We start from the raw sequence: 24,867 nt of genomic DNA, 5'->3' as shown, positions 1-24,867 counted from the left end.
AATTTGGACTCATCAGACCAAAGGACAGATTTCCACCAGTCTAATGACCATTGTTCATGTTTCTTGACCCAAGCAAGTCTCTTCTTCTTATAGGTGTTTTTTAGTAGTGGTTTCTTAGCAGCAATTCGACCATGAAGGCCTGATTCACAGTCTCCTCTGAACAGTTGATGTTGAGATGTCTGTTACTTGAACTCTGTGAAGCATTTATTTGGGCTGCAATTTCTGAGGCTGGTAACTCTAATGAACTTATCCTCTGCAACAGAGATAACTCTGGGTCTTTCTTTCCTGTGGCGGTCCTCATGAGAGACAGTTTCATCATAGCGTTTGATGGTTTTTGCAACTGCACTTGAAGAAACTTTTAAAGTTCTTAATTTTCTGCATTGACTCACCTTCAAGTCTTAAACTAAATATGGACTGGTGTTTCTCTTTACTTATTTGAGCTGTTCTTGCCATAATATGGACAGGTTGAGAGAATGTCAAGAGTTTGCAAAGCTGTCGTCAAGGCAAAGGGTGGCTACTTAGAATCTGAAATATAAAATATATTTTGATGTTTAAACTTTTTTGGTTACTACATGATTCCATGTGTTAATTCATAGTTTTGATGTCTTCACTACTATTCTACACTATTATTCTACAAAATAGTACAAATTAAGAAATATCCTGGAATGAGGTGTATCCAAACTTTTGACTGGTACTATATATATTACATCGTGTTTAATGTGCTATATGATAGTCAGGATGATTGGTGATAGGACACCATCACATACAGCATGACAGCTAAGCTGCTAACATGATATACTGTATCTCTAAACACTGTACATCTTCTCCATGGCTAAGCCATGTGGCTGATGTCTGTTGCTGTTGTGGGTCCTGTGTGGTTCACCAGTTAAAACGAGAGCCACAAATTGCTGATCCAGGTTTGTCTTTTTGATCATAATAAGATTACGTGGACAGGGAGGGACCTGATCCTAGATTTTTTTTAAATTTTTAAATTTCACCTTTATTTAACCAGGTAGGCTAGTTGAGAACAAGTTCTCATTTGCAACTGCGACCTGGCCAAGATAAAGCAAAGCAGTTCGGCACACACAACAACACAGAGTTACACATGGAATAAAATCATGGAATAAAAAGTTCAGCACAATACCTGCCTACTTCCTGGATGCCTCAGCACCACCCTGACCCTCTGTCCTCTGAGAAATACGGGTCTACTTCCTGACTGCCTCAGCACCACCCTGACCCTCTGTCCTCTGAGAAATACAGGTCTACTTCCTGGCTGCCTCAGCACCACCCTGACCCTCTGTCCTCTGAGAAATACGGGTCTACTTCCTGGCTGCCTCAGCACCACCCTGACCCTCTGTCCTCTGAGAAATACGGGTCTACTTCCTGACTGCCTCAGCACCACCCTGACCCTCTGTCCTCTGAGAAATACAGGTCTACTTCCTGGCTGCCTCAGCACCACCCTGACCCTCTGTCCTCTGAGAAATACGGGTCTACTTCCTGACTGCCTCAGCACCACCCTGACCCTCTGTCCTCTGAGAAATACAGGTCTACTTCCTGACTGCCTCAGCACCACCCTGACCCTCTGTCCTCTGAGAAATACAGGTCTACGTCCTGGATGCCTCAGCACCACCCTGACCCTCTGTCCTCTGAGAAATACAGGTCTACTTCCTGGCTGCCTCAGCACCACCCTGACCCTCTGTCCTCTGAGAAATACAGGTCTACGTTCTGGATGCCTCAGCACCACCCTGACCCTCTGTCCTCTGAGAAATACAGGTCTACTTCCTGGCTGCCTCAGCACCACCCTGACCCTCCGTCCTCTGAGAAATACGGGTCTACTTCCTGGCTGCCTCAGCACCACCCTGACCCTCTGAGAAAAGAGTGATGTAATATCTGTCACTTACACAACCACCTGGCTGACGCTAGCCCGGGATGACGATCCAACCAGCCACCTAACGCTATCCCGGGATAACGATCCAACCAGCCAGCTGACTCTATCCCGGGATAACGATCCAACCAGCCAGCTGACTCTATCCCGGGATAACAATCCAACCAGCCACCTGACGATCCAAACCCCTCTACTGCTGCCTACTCTGAGGACCAGACTGTCCCATATACGCCTGCTCTCTTTCGTGTGTGTACATAAACACACAGTAAGAGCATTCAGTAAAAGGCTGTGATCCTGAGAGTGATCTTACTGTATAATGGTAATCCCTGTGCTAGGTGACGTGGGCTGTACTGTGTTAATCCTAGGGGATTTGGATGAGGGGTTGTAAGGTAAAGTAGGGTTGGAGGACGTGGCATTTGGTTTCAGGTTGAGGGATGTTCCAAAAATTATATTCAATTGAATTTTCTACTTCCTGGTTGCCATCTGGCAGTCCGACGGACGAATATGGGTTTGGCGAATGCCAGGAGAACTTTTCCTGCCAACTGTAAAGTTTGGTGTAGGAGGAATAATGGTCTAGGGCTGTTTTTCATGGTTTGGGCTAGGCCCCTTAGTTCCAGTGACGGGAAATCTTAATGCTACAGCATACAATGACATTCTAGACAATTCTGTGCTGTCAAGTTTGGGGAAGGCCCTTTCCTGTTTCAGAATGACAATCAAATCAAATTTATTTATATAGCCCTTCGTACATCAGCTAATATCTCGAAGTGCTGTACAGAAACCCAGCCTAAAACCCCAAACAGCAAGCAATGCAGGTGTAGAAGCACGGTGGCTAGGAAAAACTCCCTAGAAAGGCCAAAACCTAGGAAGAAACCTTGAGAGGAACCAGGCTATGAGGGGTGGCCTGATGGAGATTACAATATCCCCGTGCACAAAGCGAGGTCCATACAGAAATGGTTTGTCAAGATTGGTGTGGAAGAACTTGACTGGCATGCACAGAGCCCTGACTTCAACCACATCGAACACCTTTGGCATGAATTGGAACACCGACTGCGAGCCAGGCCTAATCCCCAAACATCAGTGCCCGACCTCACTAATGCTCTTGTGGCTGAATAGAAGCAAGTCCCCCACAGCAATGTTCCAACATCTAGTGGAAAACCTTCCCAGAAGAGTGGAGGCTGATATAACAGCAAATGGGTGACCAACTCCATATTAATGCCCATGATTTTGGAATGAGAAGTTGGACGAGCTGGTGTAGTGCATCAATATGAGCGTGCGTCAGATGATGACATTTCTGATCTTTTTAGTTCCAGTATCTAATCAGAATGACTGAGATGTATTGCATGTGTTCTACACTCTCTTATCTCTTTATTTTTATGGACACCAAAGCCCATTAATATTTTACATTGTTCTCTCTCATGTATTATGTAAGAGAACAAAAGTTTAATGCATCAAAACATGTAAATAATTAAATCCATTCTGAAAGTTACTTTTCATAATATAAAATATTGAATATAGTGTAAAAACCACACAGATGTTAAAACAGTATTTAATAATCTCGTAACATGGAAAGGACAGAGAGCAAAACACATGTACTATATTACAAATACTTGGTAATAATGAAATGACAGAAATACTCCATTATACTGATGTTCTATCTTACATTGTCAGCACAGAAACCACGTGACACAAAGTCTCAACCATAGAGGCAGTTATCTATATAAGGTTTAAACATGATAAAGACATGGAAGAACAATAGTAGGTGCCTTCACTTTACTCTCCATAAACTCCTATGCTGTGTTCCAATAGTATCACATAGCTTCCTTCCTTCACATCCACTGATCGGATAGCACACAGGAAGAAAACGATTTTAAAAGTATTGGGACGCAGCCTGTGCTTGACTTGGGCAGGAGCTCACCGATGTTGAGTACAGGCATCTCAAATGTTCTACTGCTTGAGCTCCTGCTCCTCTCATAGAATATTAGCTAAACAGTTTGGTGGAGCACCTGCACCTTAATATAAACAGTACCAGAACCCAAAATGAGTACCGGAACCTATTTTAGTCCAAGTTAAGTGTAGGACACAGCCCTATTCAAGCTCACACTCCAACGTAAAGTGTATAGGGCCGCGGGGGGCTCCAGCACACCTCTCATTCCTATGTCTTAGTTTGTGTTATTGTAGTCATTAGTAGGAAACTGGGGGTTATTGCTCCTTCCACACTCAATTATTGAAAGGGATCCTACCTCAGAGCACTGGGCCAATCCAGTAGAGTGTACTGTCCTGACTGGGCGCTTTAGGGCCCTGCTAGTCTATACTGACTGGGCCCTTTGGTGCTCCGCTAGTCCATACTGACTAGGCCCTGCTAGTCCATACTGACTGGGCCCTGCTAGTCCATACTGACTAGGCCCTGCTAGTCCATACTGACTGGGCCCTGCTAGTCCATACTGACTGGGCCCTGCTAGTCTATACTGACTGGGCCCTGCTAGTCTATACTGACTGGGCACTTTGGGGCTCCGCTAGTCTATACTGACTGGGCTCCGCTAGTCTATACTGACTGGGCTATTTGGGGCCCTGCTAGTCCATACTGACTGGGCTATTTGGGGCTCTGCTAGTCCATACTGACTGGGCTATTTGGGGCCCTGCTAGTCCATACTGACTGGGCTATTTGGGGCCCTGCTAGTCCATACTGACTGGGCTATTTGGGGCCCTGCTAGTCCATACTGACTGGGCTATTTGGGGCCCTGCTAGTCCATACTGACTGGGTTATTTGGGGCCCTGCTAGTCCATACTGACTGGGTTATTTGGGGCCCTGCTAGTCCATACTGACTGGGCTATTTGGGGCTCTGCTAGTCCATACTGACTGGGCTATTTGGGGCCCTGCTAGTCCATACTGACTGGGCTATTTGGGGCTCTGCTAGTCCATACTGACTGGGCTATTTGGGGCTCTGCTAGTCCATACTGACTGGGCTATTTGGGGCTCTGCTAGTCCATACTGACTGGGCTATTTGGGGCCCTGCTAGTCCATACTGACTGGGCCATTTGGGGCCCTGCTAGTCCATACTGACTGGGCTATTTGGGGCCCTGCTAGTCCATACTGACTGGGCCATTTGGGGCCCTGCTAGTCCATACTGACTGGGCTATTTGGGGCTCTGCTAGTCCATACTGACTGGGCTATTTGGGGCCCTGCTAGTCCATACTGACTGGGCCATTTGGGGCCCTGCTAGTCCATACTGACTGGGCTCTGCTAGTCCATACTGACTGGGTTATTTGGGGCTCTGCTAGTCCATACTGACTGGGCTATTTGGGGCCCTGCTAGTCCATACTGACTGGGCCATTTGGGGCCCTGCTAGTCCATACTGACTGGGCTATTTGGGGCCCTGCTAGTCCATACTGACTGGGCCATTTGGGGCCCTGCTAGTCCATACTGACTGGGCTATTTGGGGCTCTGCTAGTCCATACTGACTGGGCTCTGCTAGTCCATACTGACTGGGCCATTTGGGGCCCTGCTAGTCCATACTGACTGGGCTATTTGGGGCCCTGCTAGTCCATACTGACTGGGCCATTTGAGGCCCTGATAGTCCATACTGACTGGGCTATTTGGGGCTCTGCTAGTCCATACTGACTGGGCTCTGCTAGTCCATACTGACTGGGCTATTTGGGGCTCTGCTAGTCCATACTGACTGGGCTCTGCTAGTCCATACTGACTGGGCTATTTGGGGCTCTGCTAGTCCATACTGACTGGGCTCTGCTAGTCCATACTGACTGGGCTATTTGGGGCTCTGCTAGTCCATACTGACTGGGCTCTGCTAGTCCATACTGACTGGGTTATTTGGGGCTCTGCTAGTCCATACTGACTAGGCCCTGCTAGTCCATACTGACTGGGCCCTGCTAGTCCATACTGACTGGGCTCTGCTAGTCCATACTGACTGGGCTATTTGGGGCTCTGCTAGTCCATACTGACTGGGCTATTTGGGGCTCTGCTAGTCCATACTGACTGGGCTATTTGGGGCTCTGCTAGTCCATACTGACTAGGCCCTGCTAGTCCATACTGACTGGGCCCTGCTAGTCCATACTGACTGGGCTCTGCTAGTCCATACTGACTGGGCTATTTGGGGCTCTGCTAGTCCATACTGACTGGGTTATTTGGGGCTCTGCTAGTCCATACTGACTGGGCTATTTGGGGCTCTGCTAGTCCATACTGACTGGGCTATTTGGGGCTCTGCTAGTCCATACTGACTGGGCTATTTGGGGCCCTGCTAGTCCATACTGACTGGGCCATTTGGGGCCCTGCTAGTCCATACTGACTGGGCTATTTGGGGCCCTGCTAGTCCATACTGACTGGGCCATTTGGGGCCCTGCTAGTCCATACTGACTGGGCTATTTGGGGCCCTGCTAGTCCATACTGACTGGGCCATTTGGGGCCCTGCTAGTCCATACTGACTGGGTTATTTGGGGCTCTGCTAGTCCATACTGACTGGGCTATTTGGGGCTCTGCTAGTCCATACTGACTGGGCTATTTGGGGCTCTGCTAGTCCATACTGACTAGGCCCTGCTAGTCCATACTGACTGGGCCCTGCTAGTCCATACTGACTGGGCTCTGCTAGTCCATACTGACTGGGCCATTTGAGGCCCTGCTAGTCCATACTGACTGGGCTATTTGGGGCTCTGCTAGTCCATACTGACTGGGCTCTGCTAGTCCATACTGACTGGGCTATTTGGGGCTCTGCTAGTCCATACTGACTGGGCTCTGCTAGTCCATACTGACTGGGCTATTTGGGGCTCTGCTAGTCCATACTGACTGGGCTCTGCTAGTCCATACTGACTGGGCTATTTGGGGCTCTGCTAGTCCATACTGACTGGGCTCTGCTAGTCCATACTGACTGGGTTATTTGGGGCTCTGCTAGTCCATACTGACTAGGCCCTGCTAGTCCATACTGACTGGGCCCTGCTAGTCCATACTGACTGGGCTCTGCTAGTCCATACTGACTGGGCTATTTGGGGCTCTGCTAGTCCATACTGACTGGGCTATTTGGGGCTCTGCTAGTCCATACTGACTGGGCTATTTGGGGCTCTGCTAGTCCATACTGACTAGGCCCTGCTAGTCCATACTGACTGGGCCCTGCTAGTCCATACTGACTGGGCTCTGCTAGTCCATATTGACTGGGCTATTTGGGGCTCTGCTAGTCCATACTGACTGGGTTATTTGGGGCTCTGCTAGTCCATACTGACTGGGCTATTTGGGGCTCTGCTAGTCCATACTGACTGGGTTATTTGGGGCTCTGCTAGTCCATACTGACTGGGCTATTTGGGGCTCTGCTAGTCCATACTGACTGGGCTATTTGGGGCTCTGCTAGTCCATACTGACTGGGCTATTTGGGGCCCTGCTAGTCCATACTGACTGGGCCATTTGGGGCCCTGCTAGTCCATACTGACTGGGCTATTTGGGGCCCTGCTAGTCCATACTGACTGGGCCATTTGGGGCCCTGCTAGTCCATACTGACTGGGCTATTTGGGGCCCTGCTAGTCCATACTGACTGGGCCATTTGGGGCCCTGCTAGTCCATACTGACTGGGTTATTTGGGGCTCTGCTAGTCCATACTGACTGGGCTATTTGGGGCTCTGCTAGTCCATACTGACTGGGCTATTTGGGGCTCTGCTAGTCCATACTGACTAGGCCCTGCTAGTCCATACTGACTGGGCCCTGCTAGTCCATACTGACTGGGCTCTGCTAGTCCATACTGACTGGGCTATTTGGGGCTCTGCTAGTCCATACTGACTGGGCTATTTGGGGCCCTGCTAGTCCATACTGACTGGGCTATTTGGGGCTCTGCTAGTCCATACTGACTGGGCTCTGCTAGTCCATACTGACTGGGCCCTGCTAGTCCATACTGACTGGGCCATTTGGGGCTCCTCTAGTCCATACCGACTGGGCCCCCGCTAGTCCAGCCCCCATGCCATATTGCCCTACTGACACATAAGAGTCTACAGAACCGAGGTGATGTTCACAAGTAGCATTAACATGACAGTATGTGAACCCTAACAATGCATTCATTCTGATACTCAGTCATTCTTCAACACTGGGTGTTATTAACGTTTCCAACATGCAACAGCTGTTTGTTTTTTTACCTTTGTAGAACAGAGCACAACATATACTCAATGGACTGCCCTCACTTTTCAGTCTGTCCCTGGTTCCATTGACAATCATGCACTTCTCTACTTACTTGTCTAGGTATTGGCAACAGTGACTGGATCTAGAGAAAGCTAAACAAACCCTCAATAACTCCTGTCTACAGTAACTACAGGAATGCAAACAGGCGGGAAAACACCTACATGGCTGAAAAGCAACCGATACTTATCCTCTAAAAGGTTTTTTATTGTTGTCTGCCCTACTGTAGAGAGCCCTCCACACCCACTGCAGGCGTCGCTTCACTTGTGGACAGATAAACCAGTTGTATAAGACGCTTAACAGCCTGAGATCCAATACTGAGTTACACTTTCTCTCAATCGCTATTAGTGGCATTTAAAGCACTTTGAAACCATATTAGGAGACAGTATTCCGCCAGAATCCTGGTGCATTAAGTAACACTAGAATATAGTTCTAGAATATAGTTCTAGAATATAGTTCTAGAATGCAGTAACACGAAATGCAATGAATTAATATGCCTTTACTGCAGATTCAGAACATGAAAAATATGAATTAATATGAATGGAAGTGGTCAGATGTGAGTATGCACTAGTAAAATGTAATAACACTGTAAAGTTATGGTGCTCAAGAGACTAGGAAAACAGCTAATGTCTCAATACTAGCTTATGGTTAGCGATATGGAATCCTTCCATCACAGTTCATGGGTATAATAATATCTATTTACAATTCTCTACAACCTTCTCTTTTCTTTACAATGTGGACGTGTCCAACTGTCCATGCCTTTTGTATGAGGCCGAGTATAGACCCAGAACCCGAGAGCTACTGTATGGAAAAGGGCACTAGGCTTGGGTCATGTTCATTAGGGCAAACTAAAACGAAAAATTAGCATTTCTTATTGGACAAGTTCAGGTAGTCTTTTCTTGTTTCAGTCCATTTGCTGCCTACTGAATTACAAGCCAGCTTTGTGTATTTCACTGCGGTGACAGTCACTTCCTTTCCCCTGCCGACTGTAGGAAGACAGACTCCTCTGGAGACGGAGAAAACCAAATCACCCAGGCTCCAGCCAGGCCCCCCCAGTCAGAGCTGGAGTCTGGCCCAAAACCAGCTTAGACACTGGGGTTCCGTTTCAGAGCGGCAGCCAGAGAACCCTGGAGCCCCAGGAGACAGGCTGGCAGCCACAAATGCGCTTTCAGTTCCAGGTCGTTCCAGCCCCAGACATAATGGCCACCGGTCACTGAGCAGGTATTCATTCCATCTGGCTCAGAGTCCCGACGACCATGACTGACATGGCATGAATCTCTTAAGTCTCCTTAGTTTCCAGGAAGGCAGTGGACAATGCCGGCTATTCATCCTCTTTTCTAGAGCTCCCACAGCACACGATCTCACTCCTCCAGACTCCAGTGTTGTATGTATGTCATTGCCAGGTAATCCAATGGTATGGTTATAATCTCAGACACACGCGCAGGCAGGCACGCACATACATTCTAGCTCCACCAGTACTGCTGTCTGTATCACAGGTATTCCAGCTGTTGCTCTTATAATTTTCCCTCGGCAGCAAAGTGTGGTAAAAACATCCCTTTAATACCCTGGGCAGTAAGGTGTGGTAAAAACATCCCTTTAATACCCTGGGTGGTAAGGTGTGGTAAAAACATCCCTTTAATACCCTGGGCGGTAAGGTGTGGTAAAAACATCCCTTTAATACCCTGGGTGGTAAGGTGTGGTAAAAACATCCCTTTAATACCCTGGGCTGTAAGGTGTGGTAAAAACATCCCTTTAATACCCTGGGCGGTAAGGTGTGGTAAAAACATCCCTTTAATACCCTGGGCGGTAAGGTGTGGTAAAAACATCCCTTTAATACCCTGGGCGATAAGGTGTGGTAAAAACATCCCTTTACCCTGGGCGGTAAGGTGTGGTAAAAACATCCCTTTACAGTTGTAAAACATACAGGTATTAGAGGTCAAATTTCCGATGGAGGCGTTTTCGCTCTCTTCTGTCGGGTTGTGAGGGTGGCATTCCTTCATGTAATATGATCTCTTTCATCCCTTCTTTCTTTATGGCGACTTCCTTAAGTGCACTGTCTGTATATACAATTACAGTTTATGGGAGTCTCTAGTCGTCAAATCACAACACATCAAAGTGGTTCAGAATATCCTATCACAAGAAATGACCAGGAAAGCGAGCAAGCATTTTTTTGTTGTCTTTGAATGAGTTGCGTTCAAGAGAGTCCATTCCAGCCTTTTTGTGTCCCAGGTAAGAGACGTAGTAAGGGTAGGGGCTAGGCTAGGGTAGGGGCTAGGGTAGGGGCTAGGCTAGGGTAGGGGCTAGGGTAGGGGCTAGGCTAGGGGCTAGGCTAGGGGCTAGGCTAGACTAGGGTAGGGGCTAGGCTAGGCTAGAGGGTAGGGGCTAGGCTAGACTAGGGTAGAGGCTAGGCTAGGGGCTAGGCTAGGGTAGGGGCTAGGGCGTCCTGTGTATGACTAGTCAGTCCCCTAGTTTATGGACATAGTTCACAGGGAATGTCCCACTTCTGGATGGATAGCCCTCGATGTGGCCGACCTGGAGGTACAGAAACAATCAAGATCACTAACCGACTAGATGGAAAATACAGAGGTAATATATTTGATATAAAGGGACATTAATGAAAGGGCTTTGCCTATGGATTTTGTGTTTGCGCAGAAGGAAAACCCTCCAGTTGCCTTTTTTGTAAAAATATATAGGTTAAAACATGGTTGGCTTAATACAGAAAAGCAAATAGCTCAACTTTCTGTTTTAAAGCTGTGCTTATTAAAAGTAACAACGGATTTACAGAGGTAAAGAGATAGAGGTGTAGTTCTACTCACCCACCAGTGGGGGTCCTCGGTGGCTGTGACCACGATGACCTCATCCTTGAAAAAGGCCAGCTGGTCCGAGCTGACGGCTCTGCAGTCCACCAGCGCCTTGACCCTCTTCTGGGTAGGCCTCCTCTGAGACACCTGGCGGATACACACGCTGCTCAGTCATGCTCTTGTACATACTAGTGTCCCGCTACTGTATTACAGACAACTGATCTGTACATGTAACCCATTGTCAGTTGGTTGGGCTTTATTATCCTTCAACATCACTATTCAATGTGCGCCGCATCTCAGTGCAAGAGGCGTCACTACAGTCCCTGGTTCGAATCCAGGCTGTATCACATCCGGCCGTGATTGGTAGTCCCATAGAGCGGTTGGCCCAGCGTCATCCGGGTTTGGCCGGGGTAGGCCGTCATTGTAAATAAGAATTTGTTCTTAACTGACTTGCCCAGTTAAATAAAGGTTGAAGATAAAACATTTTTTAAATGTAACAGCGTTATTGTGCCTTAAATTGACATTGAATAGTGATGTTGCAGGATAATAATGCCAACCAACTGACAATGGGTTACATGTAGCAGCTGAAGAAAATGTATTTCTATCAGAGTACCCAACAAAAATATATACATTCTTTATATTTCACGTGTACTAAAATGCATCCCAAAAATATATTTTAAATATGGTTTTTTTCTCGTATGGGAGCATTATTTATTTAATTCCATGCTCTAACTAGCATACCATATATAGATGCCATTCTCACTCAGATACCAGTGGTTTTGTTGTCACAGAAGTTGGCAGTGTTTGAAATGATGCTCCAGTATTAGTGGTAAGGTCATGTTGCGTGTCCTACCATAGCGTTTCTGCGAGGGCGCACAGTGATAGGAGAGGAGGAGGCTGCAGGTGTGGCGCCGGGGGCGGGACCAGTAGGTACCACGCTGCAGTACAGCTCCTCCTGGCTGCCCAGTGCCACACAGCTGGGTGAGGTCACAGCTGAGGTCACGGCTGAGGTCATGGCTACAGAACACTTCCCTTGTCCTCCGCTGCTGGTCCGCCGGTATGATGTTGTTTTCTCTGAGCTGGGGAGGAGGAGAGGACAGGTTGGTAAAACACAAGGACTTCACCTACTCACAGATACATCGGACACATACAGTACCTACATGGGTCCTACTGGATTTAGATAGTTTGGATTTTCCATCTATAAATGCTATTAACAGACTGTTTGCTAATGTTTCCAGGATGGACAAAATGTATGCACTCACTACTGCAAGTCGCCCTGGATAAGAGCATCTGCTAAATGACTAAAATGTAAATGTAAAATGTTACGGTTCAGATAAGAGTTAAGGTTAGTAGATAGTTAGTTGAAATGTTACTGATAGTCTGTAGACTGTCCAAATAAAGTGTTACCATGTCTTTTCATGTAATGTAATCCAGCATGCATGTAATGTAATCCAGTATGCATATAATGTAATCCAGTATGCATGTAATGTAATCCAGTATGCATGTAATGTAATCCAGTATGCATGTAATGTAATCCAGTATGCATATAATGTAATCCAGTATGCATGTAATGTAATCCAGTATGCATGTAATGTAATCCAGTATGCATGTAATGTAATCCAGTATGCATGTAATGTAATCCAGTATGCATGTAATGTAATCCAGTATGCATGTAATGTAATCCAGTATGCATGTAATGTAATCCAGTATGCATATAATTTAATCCAGTATGCGTGTAATGTAATCCAGTATGCGTGTAATGTAATCCAGTATGCGTGTAATGTAATCCAGTATGCGTGTAATGTAATCCAGCATGCATGTAATGTAATCCAGTATGCATGTAATGTTCACCAGTATGCATGTAATGTTCACCAGTATGCATGTAATTGCAAAGTTTTCTAACATTAATGATTTTTTAAATATAATTCATTATCAAACATTATTTTGCTCACTAGGAGTTTTTTTGTGGGACAGTGACAAAGTAGGTGTTCATTACTGTTAGAATGCGCTATGTGCTCAGCTCGTAGAGAAGTGTTAGGCTTCAACGGCGGGCGCTGTGAGGTCATTTTACCTGGCAGTAAACTGCTGCCCGAAGGCAGTCATCTTCAGAACTGATGAATTCTCTCTCTTAACTCTAGGGTTGTTCCATTTGAAACATATATGTATGTTTGACTATTCATTTCTAACAGTAAGGGAAATCAAATCATGAATACAAACATTTTACTGTGAAGACCAGGAAGGAGTCTAACATTTGAACTAGCAGGAATAGAGGGAGTCTATCCGTCATAACATTGCAAAACCACACTGATCTCCTACTTTCTCTGTCGGTTATGCAAGTATTTTAGGATTACCTGACAGGTCCTATGTGGTTCTGAGGGGAGCTGGAACTACTGTTAGACTTGGTGCTGTCTCTGTCTGAGGACCCTGACCCAGTATTGGCCTGACCCTCCCAGGCTGCGGTCTGTCTCTGTCCCCTCACCAGGATGCCCTGGCCGTGGGGTGATTTGGGTGGTCGCCCCCCCTGACCCTCCAGCATGGGGGAGGGGGGGCTGGACTGGGGGGCTGGGTTGGAGCAGCTGCACCTGTTGCTTACCCCCTCCTGGGTGGACAAGGAGATCTGGGGGTCCGAGCGACCTGGGGGTGCGGAGAGAGGGAGACAGGATCAGGTGAGTGAGAGACACATACAGCCATACAAAGGCTGTGTCAGGATCAGGAAGAAGGGGTGAGACAGCTCTCTCAGCTACGAGACTCAAACACCCACTATAAACTATACTAGACCGCTTTCCAGGGTCTTGTTCATTTAAGCACCAACCAGAAGAAAACTGACTGAAACAGAGGGGGACTACCTGGGCTATAATGTTCATGTCAATGCGTGTGTTCACCTCTCATGATGGCTTTAGCGGGCAGAGGGGGCGGGGGCATGAGGACGCCAGATGGAGCACTATTGGGGGGGTTACGGTAAAGGAAGTCCACGTTTTCGTAGGTCTTACACGCCACAGGGGCGTTGGCGAAGCTCCAGCGGGAGGGCGAGGCTTTGGAGGGCAGAGGGGAGCGTAGGTTCCTGTGTAAGGGGTTCACCTGAAGAGTAGAGAGGATGATGCCAAACATGACACTGGGGTTTCATCAAAAACAACCTCTACCCCTACCCCCTACACCCTAGGCCCTTGTGTTCTGAAATAATTGGATAAGAGTAAACAATATGGTAAAAATTCCATCTAGCTTACATCCATCCCCCATTCTTCCATCCCTCCATTCTAACACCCCCACCCCCCATTCTAACACCCCCCCCTCATTTTCCATCCCCCCATTCTAATATCTACCCATTCTTCCATCCCCCCATTCTAACACCACCCCCATTCTACCATCCCCCTAATTGTTCCATCCCCCATTATAACATCCCCCTCATTCCAACATCCCCCATTCTAACACCCACCCCTCCCCCCCCCATTCTAACAACCCTACCCCCATTCTAATATCCCCACCCCCATTCTAACACCCCCACCCTCATTCTAATATCCCCATCCCCCATTCTAACACCCCCCACCCACATTCTAACATCCCCACCACCATTCTAACAACCCTACCCCCATTCTAACACCCCCACCCCCATTCTAACACCCCCACCCCCATTCTAACAACCCTACCCCCGTTTCTAACACCCTCCCCATGACTAAGTCTAAGTCATGTGATAGGATAGTAAGGGATATGAGCAGAGTGACTCAGAGGTAAAGTGTGGTTGCACCGAGGTAAACACTGAATAAAACTCTAGTGCAGTGTTTCCCAAATCCAGTCCTCCAGTAACCAGTACACATTTCTTATGTAACCCCAACAGTACACCTGGTTCAACTTGTAACCCCAACAGTACACCTGGTTCAACTTGTAACCCCAGACACCTGGTTCAACTTGTAACCCCAGACACCTGGTTCAACTTGTAACCCCAACAGTACACCTGGTTCAACTTGTAACCCCAGACACCTGGTTCAACTTGTAACCCCAGACACCTGGTTCAACTTGTAACCTAGACACCTGGTTCAACTTGTAACCCCAGACACCTGGTTCAACTTGTAACCTCAACAGTACACCTGGTTCAACTTGTAACCCCAGACACCTGGCTCAACTTGTAACCCCAGACACCTGGTTCAACTTGTAACCCCAGACACCTGGTTCAACTTGTAACCCCAACAGTACACCTGGTTTAACTTGTAACCCCAGACACCTGGTTCAACTTGTAACCCCAGACACCTGGTTCAACTTGTAACACCAGACACCTGGTTCAACTTGTAACCCCAACAGTACACCTGGTTCAACTTGTAACCCCAGACACCTGGCTCAACTTGTAACCCCTACAGTACACCTGGCTCAACTTGTAACCCCAACAGTACACCTGGTTCAACTTGTAACCCCAGACACCTGGCTCAACTTGTATCCCCTACAGTACACCTGGCTCAACTTGTAACCCCAACACTACACCTGGTTTAACTTGTAACCCCAGACACCTGGTTCAACTTGTAACCCCAGACACCTGGTTCAACTTGTAACACCAGACACCTGGTTCAACTTGTAACCCCAACAGTACACCTGGTTCAACTTGTAACCCCAGACACCTGGCTCAACTTGTAACCCCTACAGTACACCTGGCTCAACTTGTAACCCCAGACACCTGGCTCAACTTGTAACCCCTACACTACACCTGGTTTAACTTGTAACCCCAGACACCTGGTTCAACTTGTAACCCCAACAGTACACCTGGTTCAACTTGTAACCCCAGACACCTGGCTCAACTTGTAACCCCAGACACCTGGTTCAACTTGTAACCCCAGACACCTGGCTCAACTTGTAACCCCAGACACCTGGCTCAACTTGTAACCCCAACAGTACACCTGGTTCAACTTGTAACCCCAACAGTACACCTGGTTCAACTTGTAACCCCAACAGTACACCTGGTTCACCTTGTAACCCCAACAGTACACCTGGTTCAACTTGTAACCCCAGACACCTGGCTCAACTTGTAACCCCAGACACCTGGTTCAACTTGTAACCCCAGACACCTGGTTCAACTTGTAACCCCAGACACCTGGTTCAACTTGTAACCCCAACAGTACACCTGGTTCAACTTGTAACCCCAACAGTACACCTGGTTCAACTTGTAACCCCAACAGTACACCTGGTTCAACTTGTAACCCCAGACACCTGGTTCAACTTGTAACCCCAGACACCTGGTTCAACTTGTAACCCCAGACACCTGGTTCAACTTGTAACCCCTACAGTACACCTGGCTCAACTTGTAACCCCAACAGTACACCTGGTTCAACTTGTAACCCCAGACACCTGGCTCAACTTGTAACCCCAACAGTACACCTGGTTCAACTTGTAACCCCAGACACCTGGCTCAACTTGTAACCCTAGACACCTGGTTCAACTTGTAACCCCTACAGTACACCTGGTTCAACTTGTAACCCCAACAGTACACCTGGTTCAACTTGTAACCCCAACAGTACACCTGGCTCAACTTGTAACCCCAGACACCTGGTTCAACTTGTAACCCCAGACACCTAGCTCAACTTGTAACCCCAACAGTACACCTGGCTCAACTTGTAACCCCAGACACCTAGCTCAACTTGTAACCCCAACAGTACACCTGGTTCAACTTGTAACCCCAACAGTACACCTGGTTCAACTTGTAACCCCAACAGTACACCTGGTTCACCTTGTAACCCCAACAGTACACCTGGTTCAACTTGTAACCCCAGACACCTGGCTCAACTTGTAACCCCAGACACCTGGTTCAACTTGTAACCCCAGACACCTGGTTCAACTTGTAACCCCAGACACCTGGTTCAACTTGTAACCCCAACAGTACACCTGGTTCAACTTGTAACCCCAACAGTACACCTGGTTCAACTTGTAACCCCAACAGTACACCTGGTTCAACTTGTAACCCCAGACACCTGGTTCAACTTGTAACCCCAGACACCTGGTTCAACTTGTAACCCCAGACACCTGGTTCAACTTGTAACCCCTACAGTACACCTGGCTCAACTTGTAACCCCAACAGTACACCTGGTTCAACTTGTAACCCCAGACACCTGGCTCAACTTGTAACCCCAACAGTACACCTGGTTCAACTTGTAACCCCAGACACCTGGCTCAACTTGTAACCCTAGACACCTGGTTCAACTTGTAACCCCTACAGTACACCTGGTTCAACTTGTAACCCCAACAGTACACCTGGTTCAACTTGTAACCCCAACAGTACACCTGGCTCAACTTGTAACCCCAGACACCTAGCTCAACTTGTAACCCCAACAGTACACCTGGCTCAACTTGTAACCCCAGACACCTAGCTCAACTTGTAACCCCAACAGTACACCTGGTTCAACTTGTAACCCCAACAGTACACCTGGTTCAACTTGTAACCCCAGACACCTGGCTCAACTTGTAACCCCAGACACCTGGTTCAACTTGTAACCCCAGACACCTGGTTCAACTTGTAACCCCAGACACCTGGTTCAACTTGTAACCCCAACAGTACACCTGGTTCAACTTGTAACCCCAACAGTACACCTGGTTCAACTTGTAACCCCAACAGTACACCTGGTTCAACTTGTAACCCCAGACACCTGGTTCAACTTGTAACCCCAGACACCTGGTTCAACTTGTAACCCCAGACACCTGGTTCAACTTGTAACCCCTACAGTACACCTGGCTCAACTTGTAACCCCAACAGTACACCTGGTTCAACTTGTAACCCCAGACACCTGGCTCAACTTGTAACCCCAACAGTACACCTGGTTCAACTTGTAACCCCAGACACCTGGCTCAACTTGTAACCCTAGACACCTGGTTCAACTTGTAACCCCTACAGTACACCTGGTTCAACTTGTAACCCCAACAGTACACCTGGTTCAACTTGTAACCCCAACAGTACACCTGGCTCAACTTGTAACCCCAGACACCTAGCTCAACTTGTAACCCCAACAGTACACCTGGCTCAACTTGTAACCCCAGACACCTAGCTCAACTTGTAACCCCAACAGTACACCTGGTTCAACTTGTAACCCCAACAGTACACCTGGTTCAACTTGTAACCCCAACAGTACACCTGGTTCAACTTGTAACCCCAGACACCTGAATCAACTTGTAACCCCTACAGTACACCTGGTTCAACTTGTAACCCCTACAGTACACCTGGTTCAACTTGTAACCCCAACAGTACACCTGGTTCAACTTGTAACCCCAGACACCTGGTTCAACTTGTAACCCCTACAGTACACCTGGCTCAACTTGTAACCCCAACAGTACCCCTGGTTCAACTTGTAACCCCAGACACCTGGCTCAACTTGTAACACCAGACACCTGGTTCAACTTGTAACACCAACAGTACACCTGGTTCAACTTGTAACCTCAACAGTACACCTGGTTCAACTTGTAACCTCAACAGTACACCTGGCTCAACTTGTAACCCCAACAGTACACCTGGCTCAACTTGTAACCCCAGACACCTGGCTCAACTTGTAACCCCAACAGTACACCTGGCTCAACTTGTAACCTCAACAGTACACCTGGTTCAACTTGTAACCCCAACAGTACACCTGGTTCAACTTGTAACCTCAACAGTACACCTGGTTCAACTTGTAACCCCAACAGTACACCTGGCTCAACTTGTAACCCCAGACACCTGGTTCAACTTGTAACCCCAGACACCTAGCTCAACTTGTAACCCCAACAGTACACCTGGCTCAACTTGTAACCCCAGACACCTAGCTCAACTTGTAACCCCAACAGTACACCTGGTTCAACTTGTAACCCCAGACACCTGCCTCAACTTGTAACCCCAGACACCTGGTTCAACTTGTAACCCCAACAGTACACCTGGTTCAACTTGTAACCCCAGACACCTGGTTCAACTTGTAACCCCTACAGTACACCTGGTTCAACTTGTAACCCCTACAGTACACCTGGTTCAACTTGTAACCCCAACAGTACACCTGGTTCAACTTGTAACCCCAGACACCTGGTTCAACTTGTAACCCCTACAATACACCTGGCTCAACTTGTAACCCCAACAGTACACCTGGTTCAACTTGTAACCCCAGACACCTGGCTCAACTTGTAACCCCAGACACCTGGTTCAACTTGTAACACCAACAGTACACCTGGTTCAACTTGTAACCTCAACAGTACACCTGGTTCAACTTGTAACCTCAACAGTACACCTGGTTCAACTTGTAACCTCAACAGTACACCTGGTTCAACTTGTAACCTCAACAGTACACCTGGCTCAACTTGTAACCCCAACAGTACACCTGGCTCAACTTGTAACCCCAGACACCTGGCTCAACTTGTAACCCCAAAAGTACACCTGGCTCAACTTGTAACCTCAACAGTACACCTGGTTCAACTTGTAACCCCAACAGTACACCTGGCTCAACTTGTAACCCCAACAGTACACCTGGCTCAACTTGTAACCCCAACAGTACACCTGGTTCAACTTGTAACCCCAGACACCTGGCTCAACTTGTAACCTCAACAGTACACCTGGCTCAACTTGTAACCTCAACAGTACACCTGGTTCAACTTGTAACCCCAACAGTACACCTGGTTCAACTTGTAACCTCAACAGTACACCTGGTTCAACTTGTAACCTCAACAGTACACCTGGCTCAACTTGTAACCCCAACAGTACACCTGGTTCAACTTGTAACCCCAGACACCTGGTTCAACTTGTAACCCCAACAGTACACCTGGTTCAACTTGTAACCCCAGACACCTGGTTCAACTTGTAACCCCAGACACCTGGTTCAACGTGTAACCCCAGACACCTGGTTCAACTTGTAACCCCAGACACCTGGTTCAACTTGTAACCCCAGACACCTGGTTCAACTTGTAACCCCAACAGTACACCTGGTTCAACTTGTAACCCCAGACACCTGGTTCAACTTGTAACCCCAACAGTACACCTGGTTCAACTTGTAACCCCAGACACCTGGTTCAACTTGTAACCCCAACAGTACACCTGGTTCAACTTGTAACCCCAGACACCTGGTTCAACTTGTAACTCCAGACACCTGGTTCAACTTGTAACCCCAGACACCTGGTTCAACTTGTATCCTCAACATTAGACATTTCTTTTGTAACCCCAGACACCTGGTTCAACTCAATGAGGGCTTGATTAGTTGGTGAATTGAATCAGGTGAGTTTGTACAGGGATACAATATAAATGTTCTGTTGGGGTCCTGGAGGACTGGTGTACTGGTTGTACAGTGGTTAGTGTGTGTTAACCTTCTCATCCAGGTCGTATTCAGTGTGTGTGTTTAACCCTCTCATCCAGGTCGTATTCAGTGTGTGTGTGTGTGTGTGTGTGTGTGTGTGTTCCTGTGTGTGTTAACCCTCTCATCCAGGTCGTATTCGGTGTGTGTGTGTGTCTGTTTGTTCCTGTGTGTGTTTACCCTCTCATCCAGGTCGTATTCAGTGTGTGTGTGTTCCTGTGGGTGTTTACTCTCTCATCCAGGTCGTATTCAGTGTGTGTGTGTTCCTGTGGGTGTTTACCCTCTCATCCAGGTCATCTTCGCTGTCGTACAGGTCCTGGCTCTGTGTCTCCCACATGTACTCCACATGGATCTGACTGTTGAACTTCCCACTCTGGGCCAGCTCTAGCTAAAACACACACACACACACACACACACACACACACACACACACACACACACACACACACACACACACACACACACACACACACACACACACACACACACACACACACACACACACACACACACACACACACACACACACACACACACACAGGAACAAAAACACACACACACAGGAACAAAAACACACGCAGGTCAGCTACAAATCCATATTTTGCTCAGATTACAAACATAGCATAGCTAGTCAAGTCATTGCTCCTAGCAGTACCTTTAAATACTCAAGTATCACCCAGAAAATAAAATAGTATATTCAAGCCTTGGGACAACTGTTAAAACCACTGAAACTTTAGTGCTAGAAACCAGAACCAAATCTTACATGTGCTGGCCAGTGACTTAATTATGCTAACATTTATGTTAAAGGGCAATTCCACCACTTCTCAACCTCATTGTCATCATCTCCAGCACAATGCCAGTGTCTACATATGTGAAAACGGCGCTTAAAAAAATATAAAGTTAAAAAGGTCTACCCGATGACATCATCTAAAGTTAAAACGTTTTTAAAACAATGTTTTCAAACAAGAAAATACCCCTCTGTCTAGAAACTCACTGCAGGTTTTGAAAATCACTGTTTTCTTACTTTAAATCTTACCCTGCGATGTCACAGAAGCATTTATTTATTTATTTTACTTTATTATTATTTATTTTTTTACCACAGATCATAGAAACACGCTGTTTTCACATATGTAGACTCTGGTATGGTGCTGGAGATGATGAATATGTAGACTCTGGTATGGTGCTGGAGATGGTGAATATGTAGACTCTGGTATGGTGCTGGAGATGGTGAATATGTAGACACTGGTATGGTGCTGGAGATGGTGAATATGTAGACTCTGGTATGGTGCTGGAGATGGTGAATATGTAGACACTGGTATGGTGCTGGAGATGGTGAATATGTAGACTCTGGTATGGTGCTGGAGATGGTGAATATGTAGACTCTGGTATGGTGCTGGTGAATATGTAGACTCTGGTATGGTGCTGGAGATGGTGAATATGTAGACTCTGGTATGGTGCTGGAGATGGTGAATATGTAGACACTGGTATGGTGCTGGAGATGGTGAATATGTAGACACTGGTATGGTGCTGGAGATGGTGAATATGTAGACTCTGGTATGGTGCTGGAGATGGTGAATATGAGGTTGAAAAGTGGCGGAGTTGCCCTTTAACAGTCTGTCACGAAACAGTATTGAAACAACAACTTAGGTTACTTGACTTATCACTGTTTTAACAGGAAATAATGGCTATGGTTTTCCAGTAAAACACAACCAGAAGGAAATGAACACTTTCTTTCATTATGGACTTTACTATGACAATTCAGCACCTCACCGTAATCAGAGACAGTGAGCATGTTATTTATTGTTCCATAAAGGATAGGAAGACAGGAAATTGAACGGGGTCAAAGCAGGTTTAGCAGGGGAAAACAGGGAGCCAGAAGGAACATAAAGGCTGTATTTGCACTGAGAGTTGACTGTAAAGGCAGGGTCAGTCAGCCCCTTTCTTGGCAAGAGCTCTCAAACTACGCAGATGACTATCAGTAAAGACATTGATACGCATATTTATTGATTTAGTGTTTCGCCAATTTGTTGTTTATGACGACGATTAACTAATTCAACTAATCATATCTTCTTCGTTGTGTTTTATATTGTAAGATATCGCATTTTATGCTCGTTTCTGCTTAAGTACCAAGATGTTGAAATAAACCTAAACCCAGTCAGTCATGTCTTACCAGTTCCACACACTGGGAGTGCTGCAGTCTCCTGGCGATGTCCAGGGCCGTCTCTCCGGATGAGTTCACTGGATGACGAGAGAGAGAGAGCGAGACCAGTTAAGTCTCTAACTGTGGTATCCCTATTGAACCCAGCTTACAAGCACTAAAGGCACTGTGTGAACATACTGTATATATACTGTAGGTATATATATACTGTAGGTGTATATATACTGTAGGTGTATATATACTGTAGGTGTGTATATACTGTAGGTGTATATATACTGTAGGTGTATATATACTGTAGGTGTGTATATACTGTAGGTGTGTATATACTGTAGGTGTGTACATACTGTAGGTGTGTATATACTGTAGGTGTGTATATACTGTAGGTGTGTATATACTGTAGGTGTGTATATACTGTAGGTGTGTACATACTGTAGGTGTGTATATACTGTAGGTGTATATATACTGTAGGTGTATATATACTGTAGGTGTGTATATACTGTAGGTGTGTATATACTGTACGTGTGTATATACAGTAGTTGTGTGTGTATAGGTGTGTACATACTGTAGGTGTGTATATACTGTAGGTGTGTGTGTAGGTGTGTACATACTGTAGGTGTGTATATACTGTAGGTGTGTGTGTAGGTGTGTACATACTGTACGTGTGTATATACAGTAGTTGTGTGTGTATAGGTGTGTACATACTGTAGGTGTGTATATACTGTAGGTGTGTGTGTAGGTGTGTATATACTGTACGTGTGTATATACAGTAGTTGTGTGTGTATAGGTGTGTATATACTGTAGGTGTGTATATACTGTAGGTGTGTGTGTAGGTGTGTATATACTGTACGTGTGTATATACAGTAGTTGTGTGTGTATAGGTGTGTATATACTGTAGGTGTGTATATACTGTAGGTGTGTGTGTATAGGTGTGTACATACTGTAGGTGTGTATATACTGTAGGTGTGTGTGTAGGTGTGTACATACTGTAGGTGTATATATACTGTAGGTGTGTACATACTGTAGGTGTGTATATACTGTACGTGTGTATATACAGTAGTTGTGTGTGTATAGGTGTGTACATACTGTAGGTGTGTGTGTAGGTGTGTACATACTGTAGGTGTGTACATACTGTAGGTGTGTGTGTAGGTGTGTACATACTGTAGGTGTGTGTGTAGGTGTGTACATACTGTAGGTGTGTATATACTGTAGGTGTGTGTGTAGGTGTGTGTGTAGGTGTGTGTGTAGGTGTGTGTGTAGGTGTGTACATACTGTAGGTGTGTGTGTAGGTGTGTGTGTAGGTGTGTACATACTGTAGGTGTGTGTGTAGGTGTGTGTGTAGGTGTGTATATACTGTAGGTGTGTATATACTGTAGGTGTGTGTGTAGGTGTGTACATACTGTACGTGTGTATATACAGTAGTTGTGTGTGTATAGGTGTGTACATACTGTAGGTGTGTATATACTGTAGGTGTGTGTGTAGGTGTGTATATACTGTACGTGTGTATATACAGTAGTTGTGTGTGTATAGGTGTGTATATACTGTAGGTGTGTACATACTGTAGGTGTGTGTGTAGGTGTGTGTGTAGGTGTGTACATACTGTAGGTGTGTGTGTAGGTGTGTGTGTAGGTGTGTGTGTAGGTGTGTACATACTGTAGGTGTGTGTGTAGGTGTGTGTGTAGGTGTGTGTGTAGGTGTGTACATACTGTACGTGTGTATATACAGTAGTTGTGTGTGTATAGGTGTGTATATACTGTAGGTGTGTACATACTGTAGGTGTGTGTGTAGGTGTGTGTGTAGGTGTGTGTGTAGGTGTGTATATACTGTACGTGTGTATATACAGTAGTTGTGTGTGTATAGGTGTGTATATACTGTAGGTGTGTACATACTGTAGGTGTGTGTGTAGGTGTGTGTGTAGGTGTGTACCATGTACCTGTGTGGAGGACAGCCTTTCCTTTGAGCAGCAGTTTGAGGCACTCTGTTTTGTGGTGCTGGGCGCTGTAATGTAGAGCAGTGTTCCCCTCTAGAGTCCTCTTCTCCAGACAGACACTGTTAAGTGGCGACAGACAGTTGGAGTCAATGTGATGTACATGTATGTCTCCGGGGGCTGGTGTAGCTAAGACAGTACTAAAGGTCAATGCTGGTGACAGAGAATGTGTCCCAAAATGGCACCCTATTCCCTACGTTGTACAGTCGTGGCCAAAGGTTTTGAGAATGACACAAATATTAATTTTCACAAAGTCTGCTGCCTCAGTTTGTATGATGGCAATTTGCATATACTCCAGAATGTTATGAAGAGTGATCAGATGAATTGAAATTAACTGCAAAGTCCCTCTTTTCCATGCAAATGAACTGAATCCCCCCAAAATAATTTCCACTGCATTTCAGCCCTGCCACAAAAGGACCAGCTGACATCATGTCAGTGATTCTCTCGTTAACACAGGTGTGAGTGTTGATGAGGACAAGGCTGGAGATCACTCTGTCATGCTGATTGAGTTTGAATAACAGACTGGAAGCTTCAAAAGCAGGGTGGTGCTTGGAATCATTGTTCTTCCTTTGTCAACAATGGTTACCTGCAAGGAAACACGTGCCGT

General features: G+C 46.5%; 1 protein-coding gene across 3 annotated transcripts in view; it reads right to left on the bottom strand.

Moving 5' to 3' along the window:
• Positions 1-8,530: 8,530 nt before the first annotated feature.
• Positions 8,531-24,867, bottom strand: part of LOC139553881 (arf-GAP with SH3 domain, ANK repeat and PH domain-containing protein 3-like) — a 70,765-nt gene continuing 54,428 nt past the window's right edge. For 2 of the 3 annotated variants that reach the window (XM_071366633.1, XM_071366632.1), the window contains exons 19-26: positions 24,207-24,322; positions 22,289-22,356; positions 20,399-20,506; positions 13,732-13,927; positions 13,201-13,483; positions 11,703-11,928; positions 10,865-10,996; positions 8,531-10,580 (exon numbers count right to left, since the gene is read on the bottom strand). In XM_071366633.1, coding sequence (XP_071222734.1) covers positions 10,506-10,580; positions 10,865-10,996; positions 11,703-11,928; positions 13,201-13,483; positions 13,732-13,927; positions 20,399-20,506; positions 22,289-22,356; positions 24,207-24,322 — 1,204 coding nt within the window. In that variant the 3' untranslated portion in view covers positions 8,531-10,505. The remainder of the gene's footprint in view (positions 10,581-10,864; positions 10,997-11,702; positions 11,929-13,200; positions 13,484-13,731; positions 13,928-20,398; positions 20,507-22,288; positions 22,357-24,206; positions 24,323-24,867) is intronic. The other variant, XM_071366634.1, reaches the window with a different exon arrangement.

Source organism: Salvelinus alpinus, chromosome 25 (assembly GCF_045679555.1).
Source record: "Salvelinus alpinus chromosome 25, SLU_Salpinus.1, whole genome shotgun sequence".
Taxonomy (NCBI): domain Eukaryota; kingdom Metazoa; phylum Chordata; class Actinopteri; order Salmoniformes; family Salmonidae; genus Salvelinus; species Salvelinus alpinus.
The sequence above is the reverse complement of the archived record's forward strand: the minus strand, read 5'-3'. Positions and strand labels throughout refer to the sequence as shown.